Source organism: Exophiala xenobiotica, assembly GCF_000835505.1.
Source record: "Exophiala xenobiotica strain CBS 118157 unplaced genomic scaffold supercont1.7, whole genome shotgun sequence".
NCBI classification, from domain to species: Eukaryota; Fungi; Ascomycota; class Eurotiomycetes; order Chaetothyriales; family Herpotrichiellaceae; genus Exophiala; species Exophiala xenobiotica.
Window position 1 is genome coordinate 919,331 of NW_013562488.1, and position 17,470 is coordinate 936,800.

Consider the following 17,470-nt stretch of genomic DNA (forward strand, 5'->3'; position numbering starts at 1 on the left):
CGCCTTTAGCGATCGCAGCCATGCATCTCCGTACTGTATGGCTTTCAGCGGGCGAGCCCAGATGTCTGGTCACGTGTCAGTCACTTCCCTGTGCCGAGCCCCGGCCTTCAAAAGAGCGTTGCGCCAAGACAGGCGTTACCGCTTCGAGATCTTTTCCACACTCAAACATTTTCCGACTCGAATTGCGGACTTTGACTGTTCGCACAACTCTCAAGGCTTCTTACTTGATCACGGTCAATACCCTTTCCTCAATCAAAATGGTAAGCTAGAAGGATTCCGACCTCCTCACCAACTACATCTCTCGCAGTCGAGTCGTTGCCGTGAAACGCGGCCTCGACTGCGTAGAAAACTACCGCCAGCAATGGAATCTGCGGTCCATGTGTGAACTCTTCATTGAGGCCTCTGCATGACAACCACTGTCCTAGTTGGTGATGACCTGGCTGGAACATGATCGAGGCGTTGCGTGTAACAACGAGACGTCTCTGATCAGCTCCTTAGAGTCAAAAAGAACTTGATCATCATCCTGGACATGAACACGATGTGCTGATGATCTTTCTTTTTCTCAATGATAGCCACCCAAAGGAAAGAAACCTGCGCCTGCGCCTTTCCCTCAGGGAAAGGCCGGCTCGACCAAGAAGGCTGCAAAGGTGAGTTCGCTCCGCTCCAAAGTGTGTTGACCATGCTGACGCTCCTCAGAACCCCCTCCTCGAGAAGAGACCCCGAAACTTCGGCATCGGTCAAGATATACAGCCCAAGCGCAACCTGTCGCGTATGGTGAAGTGAGTCTTATACCCCATCTGCAGAATAGTTGAGGTGGAAATAAGAGAAAGTGTCTGACATGTTCTGCTTGTGTAGATGGCCAGAATACGTCCGCCTCCAACGCCAGAAGAAGATCCTGAACATGCGCCTGAAGGTTCCTCCTGCGATCGCCCAATTCTCCAACACCCTCGATAGAAACACCGCCGCCGAGACATTCAAGCTGCTCAACAAGTACAGACCTGAGACGAAGGCGCAGAAGAAGGAGCGTCTGCACCAGGAAGCTACCGCTGTGGAGGAGGGCAAGAAGAAGGAGGATGTTTCCAAGGTATGCGCCGCTCAATCTACACTCCGCACGGGCGCGAAGATGTTGTGCTAGTGACTGACATTTGAATGACAGAAACCATACACCGTGAAATACGGTCTGAACCACGTGGTCGGATTGATCGAATCGAAGAAGGCCTCCATGGTCCTGATCGCTCATGATGTCGACCCGATCGAGCTGGTGGTTTTCCTGCCCGCTCTGTGCCGCAAGATGGGTGTGCCTTACGCCATTATCAAGGGCAAAGCTCGTCTTGGTACGGTCGTGCACAAGAAGACTGCTGCTGTGCTGGCTTTGACAGAAGTCAAGAGCGAGGACAAATCTGAGCTGAGCAAGCTTGTCAACACCATCAGTGAGGGATACACTAAGAAGTACGAGGAGCACCGACGACACTGGGGTGGCGGTATCATGGGTGCAAAGGCCGTTGCCAAGCAGGAGAAGAAGCGGAAGGCCATTGAGAGTGCTATCAAGATCTAAAACAATCTCTCCCTTTTCACGATGAGAATCATCTCTGGTTGGGCCTGGGTGGATGACCAAAACTTGGTGTGGATGGTCGTCAAGATGGCAGCAAAGCTGGCGTACTAGAATTCTTGTTGCTGGGGGCTTATCATGCCCGGCAAAAGGTTGACTGCATCAAAGCTATGTCAGCGAGACGTACAAGCTCTTCGGCCGCAACAAGGAGTGAGTGGCCAGCATACTGAGCACATTCGGCTCCAAAGGGGTAGCATGCAAGGCCAGTGAGGGGCATGAAAGCCGCTCCGTCGCGCAAAACGAACGGAAATGATACCAAACACTGCAACTAGCCCGCCGTGCTTCTGTTCTTTAGTATTCTTTTCTTTGCTTCCCCCTTGAGGTATGCACTGGTATGTTCCCTCGTGCGATCCCTCCTGCCCAGAGATCTACACATACATACATGCACCCTTTACACGTGAAGCGTCTCGTCTCGTCTCGACTTCTCCTCCTAGAATCTACCTACCTAGGTAAGTATTACATGTCACAAGAAAATCAGTTACCTGGTACTCGAGCCTGAGGACGTCGTGGGGACAGGCAGGCCTGACATTATGGTAACCTTTTTAAGTTAAACATTTCCCCAAGGTTCACAGCCATGCGAGCCATGGTCCTGGGCCTGAGGACAAGGCTGTGACATCTATACGGAGTACTATACTATACTCCTTAAATATTCTATTCTCAACAGGAACCCGTTTCCCTTGTCCTGAACAGGCATCAGGCCCCAGGGCGCATATTTGGAATCATGCAATCCACAGCAGCGCCGCTTTCTTGCTCTGAAGAAGCTCATGCTCCGTGATCGGGCGCACGCGATGACCCTCGGCTGTCTCGGCTGCCCAAAATCGCATAAAACCACGGTCGTCCTGTATCTTGACTCTACGAGACTCAGCGTCCCAAACAGGTCCTCAACTCGATGCTGGACGATGGAAAAACGAGATTCGAGCCGAAAAGAGTAAGCGACTAGCTAGCTCAGGAAGTTGCTGTGCTCACGTGCTGGCCAGCCTTGCCAGCCTTACCCACGTGCTCACCACATTTCGTAGATCAACTCGGAGTAGGTTGCAAGGTTGATCACTCTTGGGTACTCCGTACATACCCGTCCAGACAGAGATTCTTAGAGGGTGACAGTCCCCACGGTTTTGAGACATTGTCTCAGGACGAGGAAGAAGACCCTATGCTGCTCAGAGGTATAAAAAGAGTACTTCCTGTGGTTGGCGCCCCCAGAAACTCTTCTGCTTGAGAAGATCCTCTGCTTCAGCCTGGCCGGCGTGCCTTGGGAGACGACCATCTGCCGAACACTCACCACCGGCTCAGCAAGTCCTACGCACGCCTGACGCCTTCCGGAAACGGCAGGCGTCCTGACCATGGTGATGGATTGCAGTCAGTATCCCACGAGAGCAAATGACCTCTCGAAGGAGAATGGAAGCTTCAACAAGATAGACACAATGAGAACGCACTTTGTTCATTGCCATCATCATTTCCAAGGTACATATACAATGCCGCCTGCTTCCGACGACTCGGGGCTTTCTTCTGCTCGCGCCCTGTGCCCTTTGAACAACACCATACAACAGAGTGGTATCTCGAATCAAAACGCCATACAAGATTGCAACCCCGTTCACCTTCGAGGTGTGATACCTTTCACAGGTGAGAAGCATTCAACCGTGAGCCAGCCCTGGTATTACTCTGAACGCTGTACAAAGGAAACGCTGGAAAAGGCAATAGCGGACTTCCTGAAAAAGTGGAAGTATCCCTGGGTCTTGGGTCCCTTGAGGAGAGGCATGTCGTGATCAGTGTCGAGTCAAACCTTGGCGTGCCTGCATAACAGTCGGTCAGTATTGAGTGATAGATACACACCACTTGGGAGCGCTTACCTTCATGGCCTCGATCCGCGCCTTGAGTTGACTCGTCACCTCAGCGGCTCTTTTCCAGTTCTCCTCTGCACGTGGTTCCCTTGACCCGACACTTCCGGATTCGCTCGCTTCCCTGCTGGCAAATGTCGGTCGCTGAGGACTACTTCGACCACTGCCGTTCGCCATATTGCCGACAGGCGGGCTGATCTTTCGTCGAGCTGCAAGCGGGTCGAGACCACCGTTCTCCTTCTCCTCGGTTGGACTCAGCGTGTATCCGCTTTGAGGTCTCGGCTTGCTGCTCGGTGCGCGACTGCTTTGCGAGCTAGCAGTGCTACCAGTTCTTTGCAAATTGCTGCTGGTAGGTCTTGACGCGTTGCCGTTCGCAGGATATCTGTGTACGGTAGCGTCTTCATAGATACCACCACCTTCGTTGCCAAAACTGGGCGCGTCGTCGTTCCGCCCGCGCATCATATCTTCCCTTTCTCGACCGATGCTTTCACGGCCTAATCTTGACACTTCTCGCTTGTATCGTTCACTTTCTTTCCGCACACTGTCTATCTCGGCCTTGAGAACATCAATCTCTCCTCGAGCTCTCACTAGCTGCGTTTCCTTGGCTTTGATCTGTAGCACATCTCGTGTGTGGTCTTCTATGAGTTGCGCGTTCTGGTTCTGTAATTCTGAAATCTCGGCGGTCAGCTTGGCATTGCTGCTTCTGAGGCCGTCGCTAAGTACTGTCAAACGTTCTTTTTCGGCTCGTAGTTCTTCCAACTCTGCACGTTCGATGGCTGAGAGACCGTTTGATACAGGTGGCGCTGTCGGAGGTGATAAAGGAGCTGCCGCAGGTCTAGACAATGGCCGGCCAGCTAGTCCACCACGACCCATACCAAATTTTGACGGAGAAGGAGCAGCAGCCTCTTCCTCATCTGTGCTCATCGGTGGAGATATCACTCGCCGGCTGGGAGTTCCAATACCACTTGATGGAGGGCCAGCTGCAGGCTTTTTGAGTCCACCAAGCTTGAGAGCTGAAGGCTGTGCCGAACCCGGACGTACCACGCCTCCGGGCTTTGGAAGGGCTTTAGCTGTCGGTCTTGCTTGGAGAGGTGCAGGATCTTCGGATGGAGCGGCTGCCGGTGCCATTTTCTTCGCAACAGGTTTCTTCGCACCGAGCGCAGGCTTCTTACCAGGGGCAGAGGCCGCTTTGGTTGGTGGAGGGGCCGCCTTCAGCTTTTCTTTCGCTTTGACTTCAGCAGCATCAAAGAATTCCTTGATTTTAGCTTTGCGTATATCATCCAGTCCGTCTAGATATGGGTTCATTGCCCGCTCGCCGATGATCTTCATTAGTGTACCTAGTATCTCTGCACCACCAGATCGAATTGCCTCAGTAGACTCTGTCAACAATTTGGTTGCTGCATCCGCGATGAGTTTCTGCTCTGCTTTTGACGGCACATCTCGAGTGTTTCGTAGACACCTGACAAGGAACTTGATGGTTTCGGCCTTGACATTGGGATTTTTGTTCGGTAGAAAACTCAAGGTCTCCTCGAGGCATTCGGACAGAGACGTAGAAGCAAAGACTGCATCCAGAGCCGCACCGAGGGCGTCTGCAACCGATTGTTTCTTTTCTTTGAACCTCTCCATCATCGGCGACATGATGGTAGATCGGTATTTTGCAAATCCTCTCTTGAGGCCCAGCGCTAATTTCTCCACACAATTTGCCGCAACTGTCACGACTGCGATGTTGGCATCTTTCATGCATTTCGCAAATGTCCGTACCAATTCATCGAATGGCGCTTCTTTGATTCTCGGAGTGTTTAGGTCGTTGAAAAGGGCATCAAGGGCTTCTTTGCGCTCTTTCCACTTCGTCGAGCCGACCAATTCATAGAAATTCGCTGGTATCTTCGAGTAGACATCGACTGGTTCAGCAAGGTCGAAGGCGTCCACTTCAACTTCTTCTTCTTCGTCAGGAGCTGCACCTTCGTCTGCGTCGTATCCACCGGCAGACGCTGTTGGTGCTGTTGCCCGTGCAGCTTGTTGTGCTCTCGTCAGTCGCTCTTGTTTTGGCGCCGGCTCTTCTTTCACCTTCTCGAACAGTTTCTCAAGGTCTTGTTGCTGCACAGGCTTCAGTTCGCCCCAAAACACCGGTTTCATCGCCTCTTTCAACCATCGGTATAATTCCACTGTGAGGTTTTGTGCCTCCGCACGAACATTCTTATCAGCATGTCCAAAGACTTTTGGCAACGCCTTCAATACTGGCTTTGGCTCAACAATTTTGACACCAAAATTGTGGTAAATGGCAGTAATGGCGTTCAGTGTAGCCGCGATAACCTTTGGCTGCTTGTGAGAGAGCGCTGGGAGCAATTCTTCGATGACTGGTTCTGACTTGTCCAATTCGACGTATAATAACAGGGCTTCCAGAGCGCTCGCTTTGGCTTGGGGCCGGGTCGAGGATAGACCTTTCTCATAGATTGGCTGTAGGGTATAATTGCGTGATTTGACCGCAGCTTGTTGGCCTCCATATTTCAGAAAAGCGCATAAAGCAGCCAGACCTTCTTGTTGTGCGGCGACGTTGGAGTCTCCAGCAGCTGACTTCCACAGCCCGGGATCTTGTAGGAACGGCCTGAAGGCTGGGTCTGACTCGTCTGGCGTCAATTCGAATTGTTTTGCGGCGGCTTCATACCCCTCCTTGCGGACTTTCCAAACCTTGTGCGTAAATCTATCCGGCAGCGGGAGTTGCGAATAGTCCTCCTCCTGGTCGGCCATGGCAGCAGGGGAGAAGATGCGGCGGATAGAGAGGAACTTGGCCGAGGGTTTCTTTTGAGAGGGACGCGCAAGCGGGCTGTTCGAAAACATCAGTACTGAGGTCGCATCTGCAGATATCGCAGGGCACAGGCAAGCTAGACGAAAGCAGCAAGGCATGGACAAGGTGGACAGAAAATGGACGAGCACTTACCTTTGTTATTGTGCGTTCATATGGTAGGCGCTGTCGGTGATGTCGTTGCGCGCAGGGACAAAGCAGTCACAGCTGGACAGAACAATCCGGAATTCTCCCAAGGGTCTCCAAGCACGTCCAAAGATCAGAATGCGCGTACAAACACAACCCCACGGTCGCAAACACGAATTGGAAGAGATGTTGGTGGTTCATCTGCAAAGAAGTGGATGGTGGAGATATTGGAGGGCGGGTGTTGGTGTCAGGGTTCGGGCATAAACATTGGCTTTTTGCATGACAACACCAAATCAGTTCGCCCATCCCCTTCTTTATTCCCTACATGCGGCCTCGACACAAGCCTCGACGACGCCCAATACAAAGATCACTGGCTAAAAAGCTGTGCTTTCTCTGTTTCTGGAATCTTCTGAGGGACTCCTACTTCTTCTCCTAGTCAACCCGGAAAAGACGCCCTTGCTCCTCTCCACTCTCAACTGCGCACGAGTCCTCGACGAGGCACCATTCTTGCGTTTCCCAGAATTCCTAGGGAACAAGCGCTACCTCAGGAAGCCATCTAGCTATCGCATGAGCGTGTAATCCGGTTCTGAGGGCTTCAAGCCCATTCTCTCAATATGAGCCAACTCCTCACCACTCGACAAGCAGAAGAACTGTACGTTGTGAGGACAGGAATGTTGACTCGGTTATTGACTGTTCCAGGCACAAATCTATGATCGCCTACTTCCTCTCCGTTGGCATGAACGATAGTGCTGCGGCCCTCCGACGAGAATCGAATCTACCAGACACCTTTGACGATGCCACAGCCAAGAAGTATGAGACCTTACTGGAGAAGAAATGGACGTCAGTGGTTCGTCTGCAAAAGAAAATCATGGACCTTGAGGCAAAGAACGCTACGCTTCAGCATGAAATCGAAACGGCAACACCACTTTCCTCCCACCGCAAGATCGACCCGGTAACCTGGCTTCCTAGAAACCCTGCAAGACACACGCTACAAGGTCACCGACTCCCAGTCACCTCAGTCGCATTCCATCCGATATTCTCCTCACTAGCATCCGCTTCAGAAGACTCCACTATCAAGATATGGGACTGGGAGTTGGGTGAGTTGGAGAGGACGTTAAAAGGTCACACCAAGTCGGTCTTAGACGTGGATTTTGGCGGTCCTAGAGGAGCCACACTTCTTGCGAGTTGCAGTAGTGACCTGACAATTAGGCTATGGGATCCCAGCGACGAATACAAGAACATTCGAACGTTACCAGGTCATGATCATTCCATCTCCTGCATTCGCTTCATCCCCTCGGGGGCTGCCGGTGCGCCCCTTTCGGGGAACACGTTGGTGTCTGCGTCGAGAGATAAGACCCTGCGAATATGGGACGTGACAACGGGGTACTGTTTGAAGACATTAAAAGGGCATACAGACTGGGTCAGGACAGTAACACCCTCCATTGACGGCAGGTTCCTGTTGAGCGCGGGCAATGATCAAATCCCTCGACTGTGGGATGCTAGCTCGGGCGAGGTCAAGATCACTTTTTTGGGACATGAACATGTGGTTGAGTGCGTTGCATTTGCACCCGGCTCATCCTATGTACACCTGTCCAGCATTGCAGGGTACAAAAAGCCACCTCCAGCAAGCAGTTGTGGAGAGTTTTTGGCAACCGGAGGCAGAGACAAGATCATCAAAATCTGGGACAATCGGGGTACATGCCACAAGACGCTTGTTGGCCATGACAACTGGGTGCGAGGCCTTGTGTTTCATCCTGGCGGACGATACTTACTTTCAATCTCGGACGACAAGACCATTCGATGTTGGGACCTGTCGCAGGAATGCAAATGTATCAAGGTGGTGGACGAAGCTCATCAACATTTCATCAGCAGCATCAGATGGGCACCTGATGTTCCAGTACAGCCGGTCACGAATGGAGAGAGCAATGGTGTATCAACAGCCAGCAAGAAAGAAGACAGCGGTGTAGGAGGAAAAATTCGCTGTGTTATTGCGACCGCAAGTGTAGATCTGAATGTTCGGGTCTTTGCTGGCTAAAAATGTAACATGTAAGAGATTCAGATCTTTCTCGAGCATGTGCATTCCTGGAATCATTGGATCATAGCGACATAAAAGGGGATAGATAGCCATGATTGTACGAGTATGAATTATGAATTATGTGGCCAACACGAGGGTAGGTGGTTTGGTGCTCAGACCACAGGTTCAAATAAAAATTGTCTACACAGTAAAGCCCATTGATGCCACCATCACCACCTTCTAGGTTTTACTGAACTTCACGCACCACCAGTTGCTACACCAACGGTCTGCTTCGATTGCTAGCTGTCCTATTCTGTAACGGAAAATGAACGCTGCGCTGAAACAGGTCGTTGTGTTTTTCAAGATGAGCCAAACAACTGTTCCCGTCGGAAGGCCAAGTGCCGCGTGCCAGCCTCTGCTGAGGATAAAGGAAGATACCTGTCACTATGCCTGCCTCGGAGTCTCTCGTCGTCAACACCTGTTCAATGAAGACCAGCTCAATCATGCTACTCTGTCTTCCTACCGGTGGAAAGCCGTCCAACGGCTTCAAGCGCCATCTTGGATCGACGCGGTCTCCTGGCAACAAGGGAAATCAAGAGCGATCTACTGGTGACCTAGGCGACTGAGCCCCCCGGCTTCATCGAACGCAGTCTTCTTTGTCGGATTCAGTTCTATATGAAATGCAGGAATTGATCCGCAGCTATTCCACCTGATCATGAATCGGACCAGCCTTGAAGCAATCACTCTGACATCTTATGGTTCGATGATTGACTGTTCAAGGCTCCAGCGTTTCCAGTTTCATGAACTCTGCTCCACCTCGTCATACTTCGACGAAGTTCATTCTTTGTCTGCCCTGCATTCCTGCTGATATTGTTTCGGGTGCACGGTGATTGGTACCGCATTTTCCCGCCTTGGGGCTAGGAGAGAACAAAGGAAGCCAACACGACCGGCTCCAGCCTCGTGCCTGAACGCTTGTCATGGCTCACCTTGCGACGAAGCACTCGCCTCAAGGAAACAAAGAGACATGATAGAAAGTGATCCGAGGATGGTAGGTATGCTTTTCCCCTTACAAAAGCCGATGCTCTTTCCCCTCGGCCCTTCGTCCAATTCCACGGTTCAGGAATTTGGATGGCTATGAACAAAGAATTCCTTTCTCTGCGCTATGACTCCACTCACCAATGAACCTCCTGCACCAGCATGGTACCGTCGTCTGCCCAAACCTCCAACCGAGCATAATCCCGCATTACATCGCACCTCCTTGCTCTCGCAGCATCATATATTCCATGAGCCCTCTTCAGATCGACGTACAGGAGAGGATGCTTTGCGGAGAAGTACAATTCATGTTCCAGAGACATCTCGCTCCATGGACGGGATAGCTCCAGGAGGACAGCAGACAGCATTCAATAATGGTTCCAGATCTGCTTCGCCTTCCAAGAGAGCTCGGTCTATGGACATTGAGGAGGACCACTCTCAAGCCGAATCAGCCCACGGTAGTACTAATGCCAGGGACCATTTGTGTTTGTGTCCGTCTGAACCCAAGATACCACGACCCAGAAATTGTGAGCATGCTGCTATTCCACTCCCTTGCCATGAGCGCCAGGACTAACGCTCAGATAGCGTTCATGTTGTTTCGTCAACATCAACAATCCAGTATCATGGCACAGAATCCAGGATTGCCTATTCCGGACGTGTCAAAGATTATCGGAGAACAATGGAGGCGTCTATCAGCCGAGGCCAAAGAGGAATGGAATTTGCTTGCGGAAGTGAGTTAAAGAAAACTATGTTCATCAACAAAGGTCCTTGTTCTAACCTGCTTCTCTTTAGGAAGAGAAAGCCCGTCATCAGCAGCAATATCCCGGTTATCGCTATCAACCACGACGCAACGCCAAAGCTAGCAACCAATCTTCGATATCCGGACCTTCTACTGCTGAACCACAGGAGCCTTGCAGCAAGTGCGGCGGGAAACCGATGAGTTATTATAATAATCCAAGTCCAATATACACTCCGCCAGCTTCTGCTGCACAGCAATCCATGGCCATGCAAGTTCCTGCCAAACGCAGCTACGTCGTCAGCAATGCACCTGGTCAGAGGCTGCCTCCTACCTCTCCCGAACATAGGGCTCAGCAGAAGGCTTTTGTCGAAGCTTATCCCTACCAACGAGTCGATCCTCGACTGATATACGCGGTACCTGCCAACCAACCTCTCCCGACTCCTCCATCGTCGGATTCGCAAGATGTGAAGAGACGGCGTTTCAATAGCAGCGGGGTCTATATGCCAGCTCGCGAAACATACCCTGAAGCAGCATACGCTTATGCTCATTCTCCTATTCTAAACGGCCCATATTCTCGTCCAGAGGTTGTGCACGTTCAACATGTCCAGCAAGGCGCCAAACCTGCAATCGTCTCTCCTCCCCGAGCAGTCTATCCGCGCCCACCACAGCTTCAACCTGTTCGACCACCTCATCCACATCAGCGAAACAGATCAACTGTCGCATTGCCACCAATTGAAACAATGGTGTCACAGACTCCGATCAAGTCTTCTTCAGTTCATTCCCAAGGCTCTGGTGTAGAGGCTATGATCATGTCAATACCTGTCCTGAACAAGATCAAGGTTCTCTCTCAGATATCCTCTCCTCTTCCAGCACCTGGTCCCTTGTCCCCTAAGCCGGAAGTTCGTGGCGCCATTATTGCAGTTGAAGGTATGGATCCTACAACCGTGAACAGCATGACCAATTCGCTTGCCGAGCAGCTGGAAAAAGAAGGGAAATTCGCCGTCAGGATCTTTGGCGGTCCAGATCCATTTACCACGATTCAGAATGCTCGAAATGACTCAAATGCACGAGGTCGTCCGATGACAACTGAAGTCTACTTGAGCATGCTGAGCGAATGGCACAAGATCAACAAGGAAATGGTTGAGTACATCAGCATGCGGCCTGGAGGATCCGAACTCAAAGGTAATCGTGGATCTGGACTCAAGTCATCATCTATGCTGGTAGAACCTTGCCACAGTGATCCTGATCACCCAATGGCTGATGCAGAGGGTCCTAGCACTCCAGAAAAGACTCTCCGGATATATCAAGGCAAATCAGATGCCCATAATGACTCCGCGATCAGTCCCACGACAATGGACAAAGCTGCCGAATTGTCGATAATTTCACCTCCCGCTAAAGGACGAAGTCAAAGTACAAGCGAGTACAGTATTCGCCCGCCGCCACTGACATTTCCACGGCCACACAATTCGACCCGCATCCCTCCACCTCCGCCAACGCCTCCTCCTGCTTCGCCGCCCCCACCGCCGCCACCAGCCTCGAAGCCTTCCTCCAGAATTCCATCTGCTCGGACCCCTCAGGGAACGCCTGCACCAGCGGCGATGGACCCAAAGCCCCAGGAGGGACCGCAGTTGCCACGACCATGTAGCAACGCAATCCCCATCGCTCTTGTTCCGCATTTCCAACTTACGACCATCGACGCATCCTCCATCGCCATGCCAATCAGCGACGGCTTTTCTCCACCAGCACACTGGCAATGGTTCGCTACCCTGTGGCGTGGCAGCATTGGGCCGGACATTACCATTGTCATCAAAGGTGTTGACGACGAAGTCGACGGAGGAGAGGCGGCACGAGCATCAGTCAGTGCTCCGGGCAACACACCAATGCTTGGACGGGACAGAACTTCCAGTGCGGGTTTGACCGCCGCTAGCGGCCATTCCGGTGTCGACATCAGATTGAATGACTGTCATGCGGTTATTGTTAAGACGGCTATCCTTGATATGTCAACGACTTCCAGGGGGCCGGCGGCCGCGGAAAGAAACCAAGGAGATAAAACGTTGAAAAATGCTGGGAGTGTGGTGCCGGTTAATGCTGCTCACCAGGCAAAAGAGATGGAGAATTGGGAGAAGGCGAAGCGTAGAGTCGGATTTGAGGTGGAGGAATTTTTGAGGAGATAAATTGTATGTTGCGAGCTGGTCCGATTTGAGATACCCAAGGCATTTGCGGCGCTATGGATGGCCATGGGGTTTTATGCACGGGAATGCCTGGCAAGGATAAGTGCTTGAAGTACTAGCAAGCTGGACTTTGCATAGGGACTTGTTGGGTCAAAAGGGTATCATAAGGGAGAGAAAATAGTGTTATTGGACCGAACCCCTTGGGCACAAAAAATGGGATTGTCGGACCAGGAATACAATGGTCTCATCAAGTACCTAGTCTTCTTTATGTTTGAGACGATGTACTCCTGTATCGTAATGAATATATCGAGAAAGGAAGATCTAGCACTCGTTCCGCATCCCTGTATCTCTGCATCCCAGCAGAAGCATAGTGTTCTTCATGTCAAGCCAGTGTGCACTTCGTGAAAATGCCTAAGCCGCCTTAGGCCATGCCCTGACCTGATGCTGGTCGTGATGTGAGACAAAGCTGCTATTCCACCCCTTGTGACCTGCTCTGTAGAATTGGGTCTCCTGTCTGCGTCGTGTGATACTGTCCCTAGGTCTTCCCAATGTCCCTCCAAGTACTCTGTCGACCACCTGCGCTGTGGACCTCCAGCCACAAGGCACTGTCACTGTCTCTCGTCCCATATCGTATGCTTCTCCAGTGCTCAGGACCGCTGTGCGATTCTCAGTCCAGATACTTGCCGGAAGCTTCCGTGGACCCCATGTCATCGTCGTTGCCTAGTCCCCAGGGCGAGTCTTTGTGTTTCGGACGACGCAATTCGCTGGGCCTTCTATCCTGGAGTTTTCTGCCGCTGTTCTCAGGACCGCACTGCGGTTCTGAGGCCGCCGAGCATTCCCAGACGCATTAATTCTCAGAGCATAAATATTGAGCTTCTCCCCTTTTTCGATTCTTCTTTCTTTTTCTTTTCTCGGGATCACAGTTGCAACATCAGCAGCTTGTCGTCCGTGATCATCATCCTTCTTTTTTGTCTTGAGAGACCGTCCTCCCTCTGGCATCAGCAGGGTGAGATTCTCTGTTGTTGGCCGTGATATTTCATGGTCGATGACAGGGAGTCTCACCCTGGCGACAGTCACACCTCTGGAAATGGCGACCGTCATGACACCAAGACACGACGATGGATGGCCGTCGCACACCTCACCGAACAGCTCACCCTCGCTTCACCTTCCTTTCACATCACGACGAGGCTGAGTTTGGCTTCAACCCCCTTTCCCTGTGGATCTTGCTCTTTTCACAACTTCACATTCAGATTCCAACATCAACAGATCGACACAACAGCTTGATCAACACTTCATCACATTCAAAAAGGTCTCCTGCACATACAGAGTCAAGAGCTCTGCAACAACCTCTGATCGAAGCTTCACAAAACCCTGAACAATCCACCCAGTCTACACAGTCACATGAATGAAAGAACAACCTCGGTGATCGCTGCTCTGCACCTTGATCTCATCAATCAACCAGGACGGTGTTCCACAGTCAGATTTCGACATCAACAAATTGACATAACAGCTTGATCAATACTGCATCACCTCAATAAGGTCTCCTGCACACAGACGGACAGTCAAGAGCTCTGCAGCAACCTTCAATCGGAGCTTCACGAAATCCTGAACCACCTGAACCACCTGAACAACCCGCTCGGTCTACACGACCGTGTGAATGAAAGAACAACTTCAGTGATCACAGCTCTCCTTCTCGATCTCATCAATCAATCAACTCGTGTGGTATTTGCCAAGACCATCAACACGACCTGAGATACCTGCAAAGGCCACATCACTTGATCTTTCCCCGCCCCGTCAATGCACAGGGCTGTCACTGCTCAGAAGCAGTTGACACATACCTCGCCAGAGGTTGAAAAAAATATATATGAAATGAAATCTGGTCACTGGGACGCCCTCGAGGCCTCCTTTTGAGGAGGATGGTGTCGCTGCCCGGCTTCGTGCCGGTTTTCACGCTTTGGTCGCCGCCCGCCGGGAGGTGGATTCCCTGAGGGGGGAGGAAGGCAACCTCCGCCCTCTGGCTCCTCCTCGCCGGTTTACAACATCAACGGCATGCCACATACGGCTGCCCGTCCAGGCTCTCCAGAGGCGACTGCCTCACCTCAACCTCGCCCAACACCTCGCCATAGGCGTGTGGGTCGCTCTCGGTCTCTCCGATTGCTCTCGCTCAGCTCTGAGCCAATTCTTCCCTCTCCAGACCGCCAAAGAACTGGAACGCCCTCGCCACCAGCGTCAGAAGCTGGCATGGACCAAGATGCCGCGGCCGATGCCGCCCTCGAGGCATTCGACGAAAGGCTTGCTGCCGCCTTTGAGGCGCAGGCTGCTGCTGGTTGGGGAGCTCAAGAGTGAGGCCACTGATGAAGAATCATATGAGCTGCCTGCAACGACGTACTCTCACCAGAGGTGCCGAGCACTGTTGGCGTCCGAACAGGGCTCGCAGAGCAACCGTCACTGAGAGGCGGACAAGGCGATATATGTAGACTTCGACAAGTCGAAACATCGCCAACATCGCCTCGCACAACTGGAGAAGAGCATGCGACTGTCGACAAAGTTCGCCACCAGAAAGCAATCAGCGACAGCGCTCTTGCTTGCTTTCGAGATGACCACTGCTGGCGGAGAAGACCCATCAGTGCATGGTTTCATGCCTGATATGCATGTGTCAGAAGAGGCCTTTACTGGGATTGCGTGACCAGCCCGGACATGCTGGCTTACGATTCTTTCACCAGGACTCGACCACCGGTCGTTATGGATCCAGATAGTCACTCATCCAGTTTGTCACCGAGACTGGGACAGCCACACCGCAAAGACCTAAGGTCCGTCGCAAATTCGGCCCAGAACGTCGAAAGGAAGTCCTTGAGGTTCGGAAGATGGGCGCTTGTATGCGTTGCCGGATGCTGAGGACGGTGTGCTTCCTAGATGCCTCTTGCCAGACTTGTGTTGCAATTGAAACCCCTCGCCTTTGGAAGAATACAAGCATCCGCAAGAAACTGCTGGATGTCTTTGCCGCATATTTTGCTACACCATACGCAGTTCATCTCCTCGAAGAGCAAAAAGAGCTCAAAGGAGCCCACGGCGTCAGCGAGGAGTCCTTTGGCGAGGGTCGAGGCGAACCATTTCGTCGAGGAAAAGGTCATGTTCAAGAGTCGCCACCATAAACCAAAGCGATGTGTGCATTGCCGGATGCTGAGGAAGGTGTGCTCCCTAGGTGCCCCTTGCCAGACATGTGCTACAATTGAAAACCCTCGCCTTTGGAAGATCAGAGACCTAAAGTCCGTCGAAAATTGAGGAGTTTTTTGGAGAAGGGAAAATCTAGGGACAGAAGAAAGTGGTGCGGGTGGGATGCACCATCACGAGAAAGTCGAGAAGTCGAGAAGACACTTCCGTAGACAATGTCATATCATGTCTACGAACAGAACAACAGAGAGCTGCAATCGTGACGCGTCGCTGCTACGGGCCCATCGAAACAGAAGTGCAACTAATATTTGCTCGTGAGAAGCCCAGGCAGGATCTTTGAATTGATCACGGAGTTTGTTGTTTGAATATACAGAGTCATGAGCGCCGCACTTTGATAGACATGCCTCGCACTAACTAGCTAGTCGGTTTTGGATTAGATCGTCTCGGCACTCCATGGATCCACTTCAGCCTCGTGCGCCATTATCTCAGTCCGACCATCACACTTCTCCATGTTGTCCCTCCCTGCGTGCGGAAGTCGTCGCTCCAGCCTATGCTGATGGTCCTCCGCCATGTCTATAATCTTGGACATGGCAACAGCAGCACCTGTCTCCCTCTCCGACGTGTGGCAAGGATACCATCGACTCAACATTTAGCCCGGCTCGCAAGGTCAGATTCCCAATGCTCCGTACAGGCAAGGAGATGGATCTCGACGAGCAGCAGCAGTGTCTACGTCAGCACAAGACGCCCTGCCTCCCGTAGTTCGACCATCTGTGCCGGAAGAATTCCGTCTTTACAGGAACGGGCTACACGATGGTACACGCATTCTTCCGCATCCCGCCATGAGCAGAACAAGCCAGCTCCGTCACACGACGAACTGCACAACCAGCACGACCAACCCGATCCCTCTTCCAACCCCGACACCGTCCAATCCGAAAACGAACCACCACCCCAACCAACCTCCAGCTTCAACCCTCCATCCTCGTCCAGCGCAGCAGCCCGTGACCCATCCTCCGCACACCACGACCTCCCCTCATTCCTCGCCTACGTCGCGCGCACCGGCCTCTCGCCAACGAGCACCGTCTACACCGGTACGCTCTACGAATACTCAACCTCCACCACGCTACGCAGCTACGGCTTCGACCTGCACCGCGTCGGCGGCCGTGGTGACCGCGGCGTCGACCTCATAGGCCTCTGGCACATTCCGCGCCTGCTGTCACACACCACTGGCGAATGGAAAGAATACACCAATCCATCTACCGGCGAGACCGAGGTCGAAACAGACACCTTCCGCGTCCTGGTACAGTGTAAGCGGCTCGTCGGCAAACATGCAAAGATCGGACCGAACCTGGTGCGCGAGCTAGATGGCGCCGTAAGAGGAGCGAGACTGGGTGCATTGTTCGACAGGGTCTTTGCACAAACACAAACTGAAACCTCCGGGGCGGCGGTGGACAGTGAAGAGATGGAAAGGACAAAAGCGATGACTGGACCGACGATCGGTGTTCTCGTGGGCACACGACCGGCGACGAAGGGCGTCATCGAGGGAATGAGGCGGTCGGCCAGGGCCCTGGTCTGGATAATGATGGAAGAAGTGCCATCTGCGCCCAACCGAGGCCATTCATGTGACGAGGATGCGGACAACGAGGTCGTTACAAAAGAAGGAACGCCTTCTCCCGAATCCTGTTTGGGCAACACGACGCCCCCGGCTTCAGAATCAGCCATCGAGTCAGACTCCACCACAGAAGCAGATCCGGCCGCTTCACATGATGCTTCTCCGTCCCAGGCGATCCCCAATTCTGAGCCGCATGGCCGCATCAAGCAGATCCTCTGGAACCAAGCGGCACGCAATCTGGGCCTCGAAGACGTCAATGTCGTCTCGCGCTACGACGCTTCAGGGCGAGAGGAGGTGGTGCTCATGCGTGGCGGACGAGTCTGGGGAGGGTCATGATTTATCAGTCACCTCTTACTCAATTGCA

General features: G+C 52.4%; 6 protein-coding genes across 6 annotated transcripts; 5 read left to right on the plus strand and 1 right to left on the minus strand.

The window, feature by feature from the left end:
- Positions 1–20: 20 nt before the first annotated feature.
- On the plus strand, positions 21–1,884 carry PV05_11043 (60S ribosomal protein L8-B; the record flags this gene model as incomplete). The annotated part of the gene is made up of 5 exons (XM_013454492.1): positions 21–260; positions 573–647; positions 697–779; positions 856–1,084; positions 1,157–1,884. The coding sequence occupies 5 exons, from the start codon at positions 21–23 to the stop codon at positions 1,553–1,555; spliced, it is 1,026 nt and encodes a 341-aa protein (XP_013309946.1). The 3' UTR covers positions 1,556–1,884.
- A 1,118-nt stretch (positions 1,885–3,002) lies between these two features.
- Positions 3,003–6,622, minus strand: PV05_11044 (uncharacterized protein). The gene is made up of 3 exons (XM_013454493.1): positions 6,380–6,622; positions 3,454–6,265; positions 3,003–3,396 (listed from the first exon to the last, which is right to left on the minus strand). The coding sequence occupies exons 2-3, from the start codon at positions 6,187–6,189 to the stop codon at positions 3,370–3,372; spliced, it is 2,763 nt and encodes a 920-aa protein (XP_013309947.1). The 5' UTR covers positions 6,190–6,265; positions 6,380–6,622; the 3' UTR covers positions 3,003–3,369.
- Positions 6,623–6,679: 57 nt separating this feature from the next.
- PV05_11045 (nuclear distribution protein PAC1) lies at positions 6,680–8,543 on the plus strand. Its single transcript, XM_013454494.1, has 2 exons — positions 6,680–7,022; positions 7,070–8,543. The coding sequence occupies exons 1-2, from the start codon at positions 6,985–6,987 to the stop codon at positions 8,403–8,405; spliced, it is 1,374 nt and encodes a 457-aa protein (XP_013309948.1). The 5' UTR covers positions 6,680–6,984; the 3' UTR covers positions 8,406–8,543.
- Positions 8,544–9,546: 1,003 nt separating this feature from the next.
- PV05_11046 (uncharacterized protein) lies at positions 9,547–12,551 on the plus strand (the record flags this gene model as incomplete). The annotated part of the gene is made up of 3 exons (XM_013454495.1): positions 9,547–9,943; positions 10,002–10,147; positions 10,209–12,551. 3 exons carry the CDS (start codon positions 9,547–9,549, stop codon positions 12,327–12,329), a joined length of 2,664 nt encoding a protein of 887 aa, XP_013309949.1. The 3' UTR covers positions 12,330–12,551.
- Positions 12,552–14,375: 1,824 nt separating this feature from the next.
- On the plus strand, positions 14,376–14,672 carry PV05_11047 (uncharacterized protein; the record flags this gene model as incomplete). Its single annotated transcript, XM_013454496.1, has 1 exon — positions 14,376–14,672. One exon carries the CDS (start codon positions 14,376–14,378, stop codon positions 14,670–14,672), a length of 297 nt encoding a protein of 98 aa, XP_013309950.1.
- A 1,381-nt stretch (positions 14,673–16,053) lies between these two features.
- On the plus strand, positions 16,054–17,442 carry PV05_11048 (uncharacterized protein; the record flags this gene model as incomplete). The annotated part of the gene is made up of 2 exons (XM_013454497.1): positions 16,054–16,163; positions 16,215–17,442. The coding sequence occupies 2 exons, from the start codon at positions 16,054–16,056 to the stop codon at positions 17,440–17,442; spliced, it is 1,338 nt and encodes a 445-aa protein (XP_013309951.1).
- Positions 17,443–17,470: the final 28 nt, after the last annotated feature.

What these genes read in the sequence shown, in the direction of transcription:
- PV05_11044 (XM_013454493.1), bottom strand. Translation starts at nt 6,189, where the DNA reads ATGGCCGACCAGGAGGAGGACTATTCGCAACTCCCGCTGCCGGATAGA. An exon ending in CGCGGATCGAGGCCATGAAG is followed by an intron (nt 3,397 to 3,453) that starts GTAAGCGCTCCC and finishes ACTGTTATGCAG; the next exon opens with GCACGCCAAGGTTTGACTCG.
- PV05_11045 (XM_013454494.1), top strand. Translation starts at nt 6,985, where the DNA reads ATGAGCCAACTCCTCACCACTCGACAAGCAGAAGAACT. An exon ending in ACTCGACAAGCAGAAGAACT is followed by an intron (nt 7,023 to 7,069) that starts GTACGTTGTGAG and finishes TGACTGTTCCAG; the next exon opens with GCACAAATCTATGATCGCCT.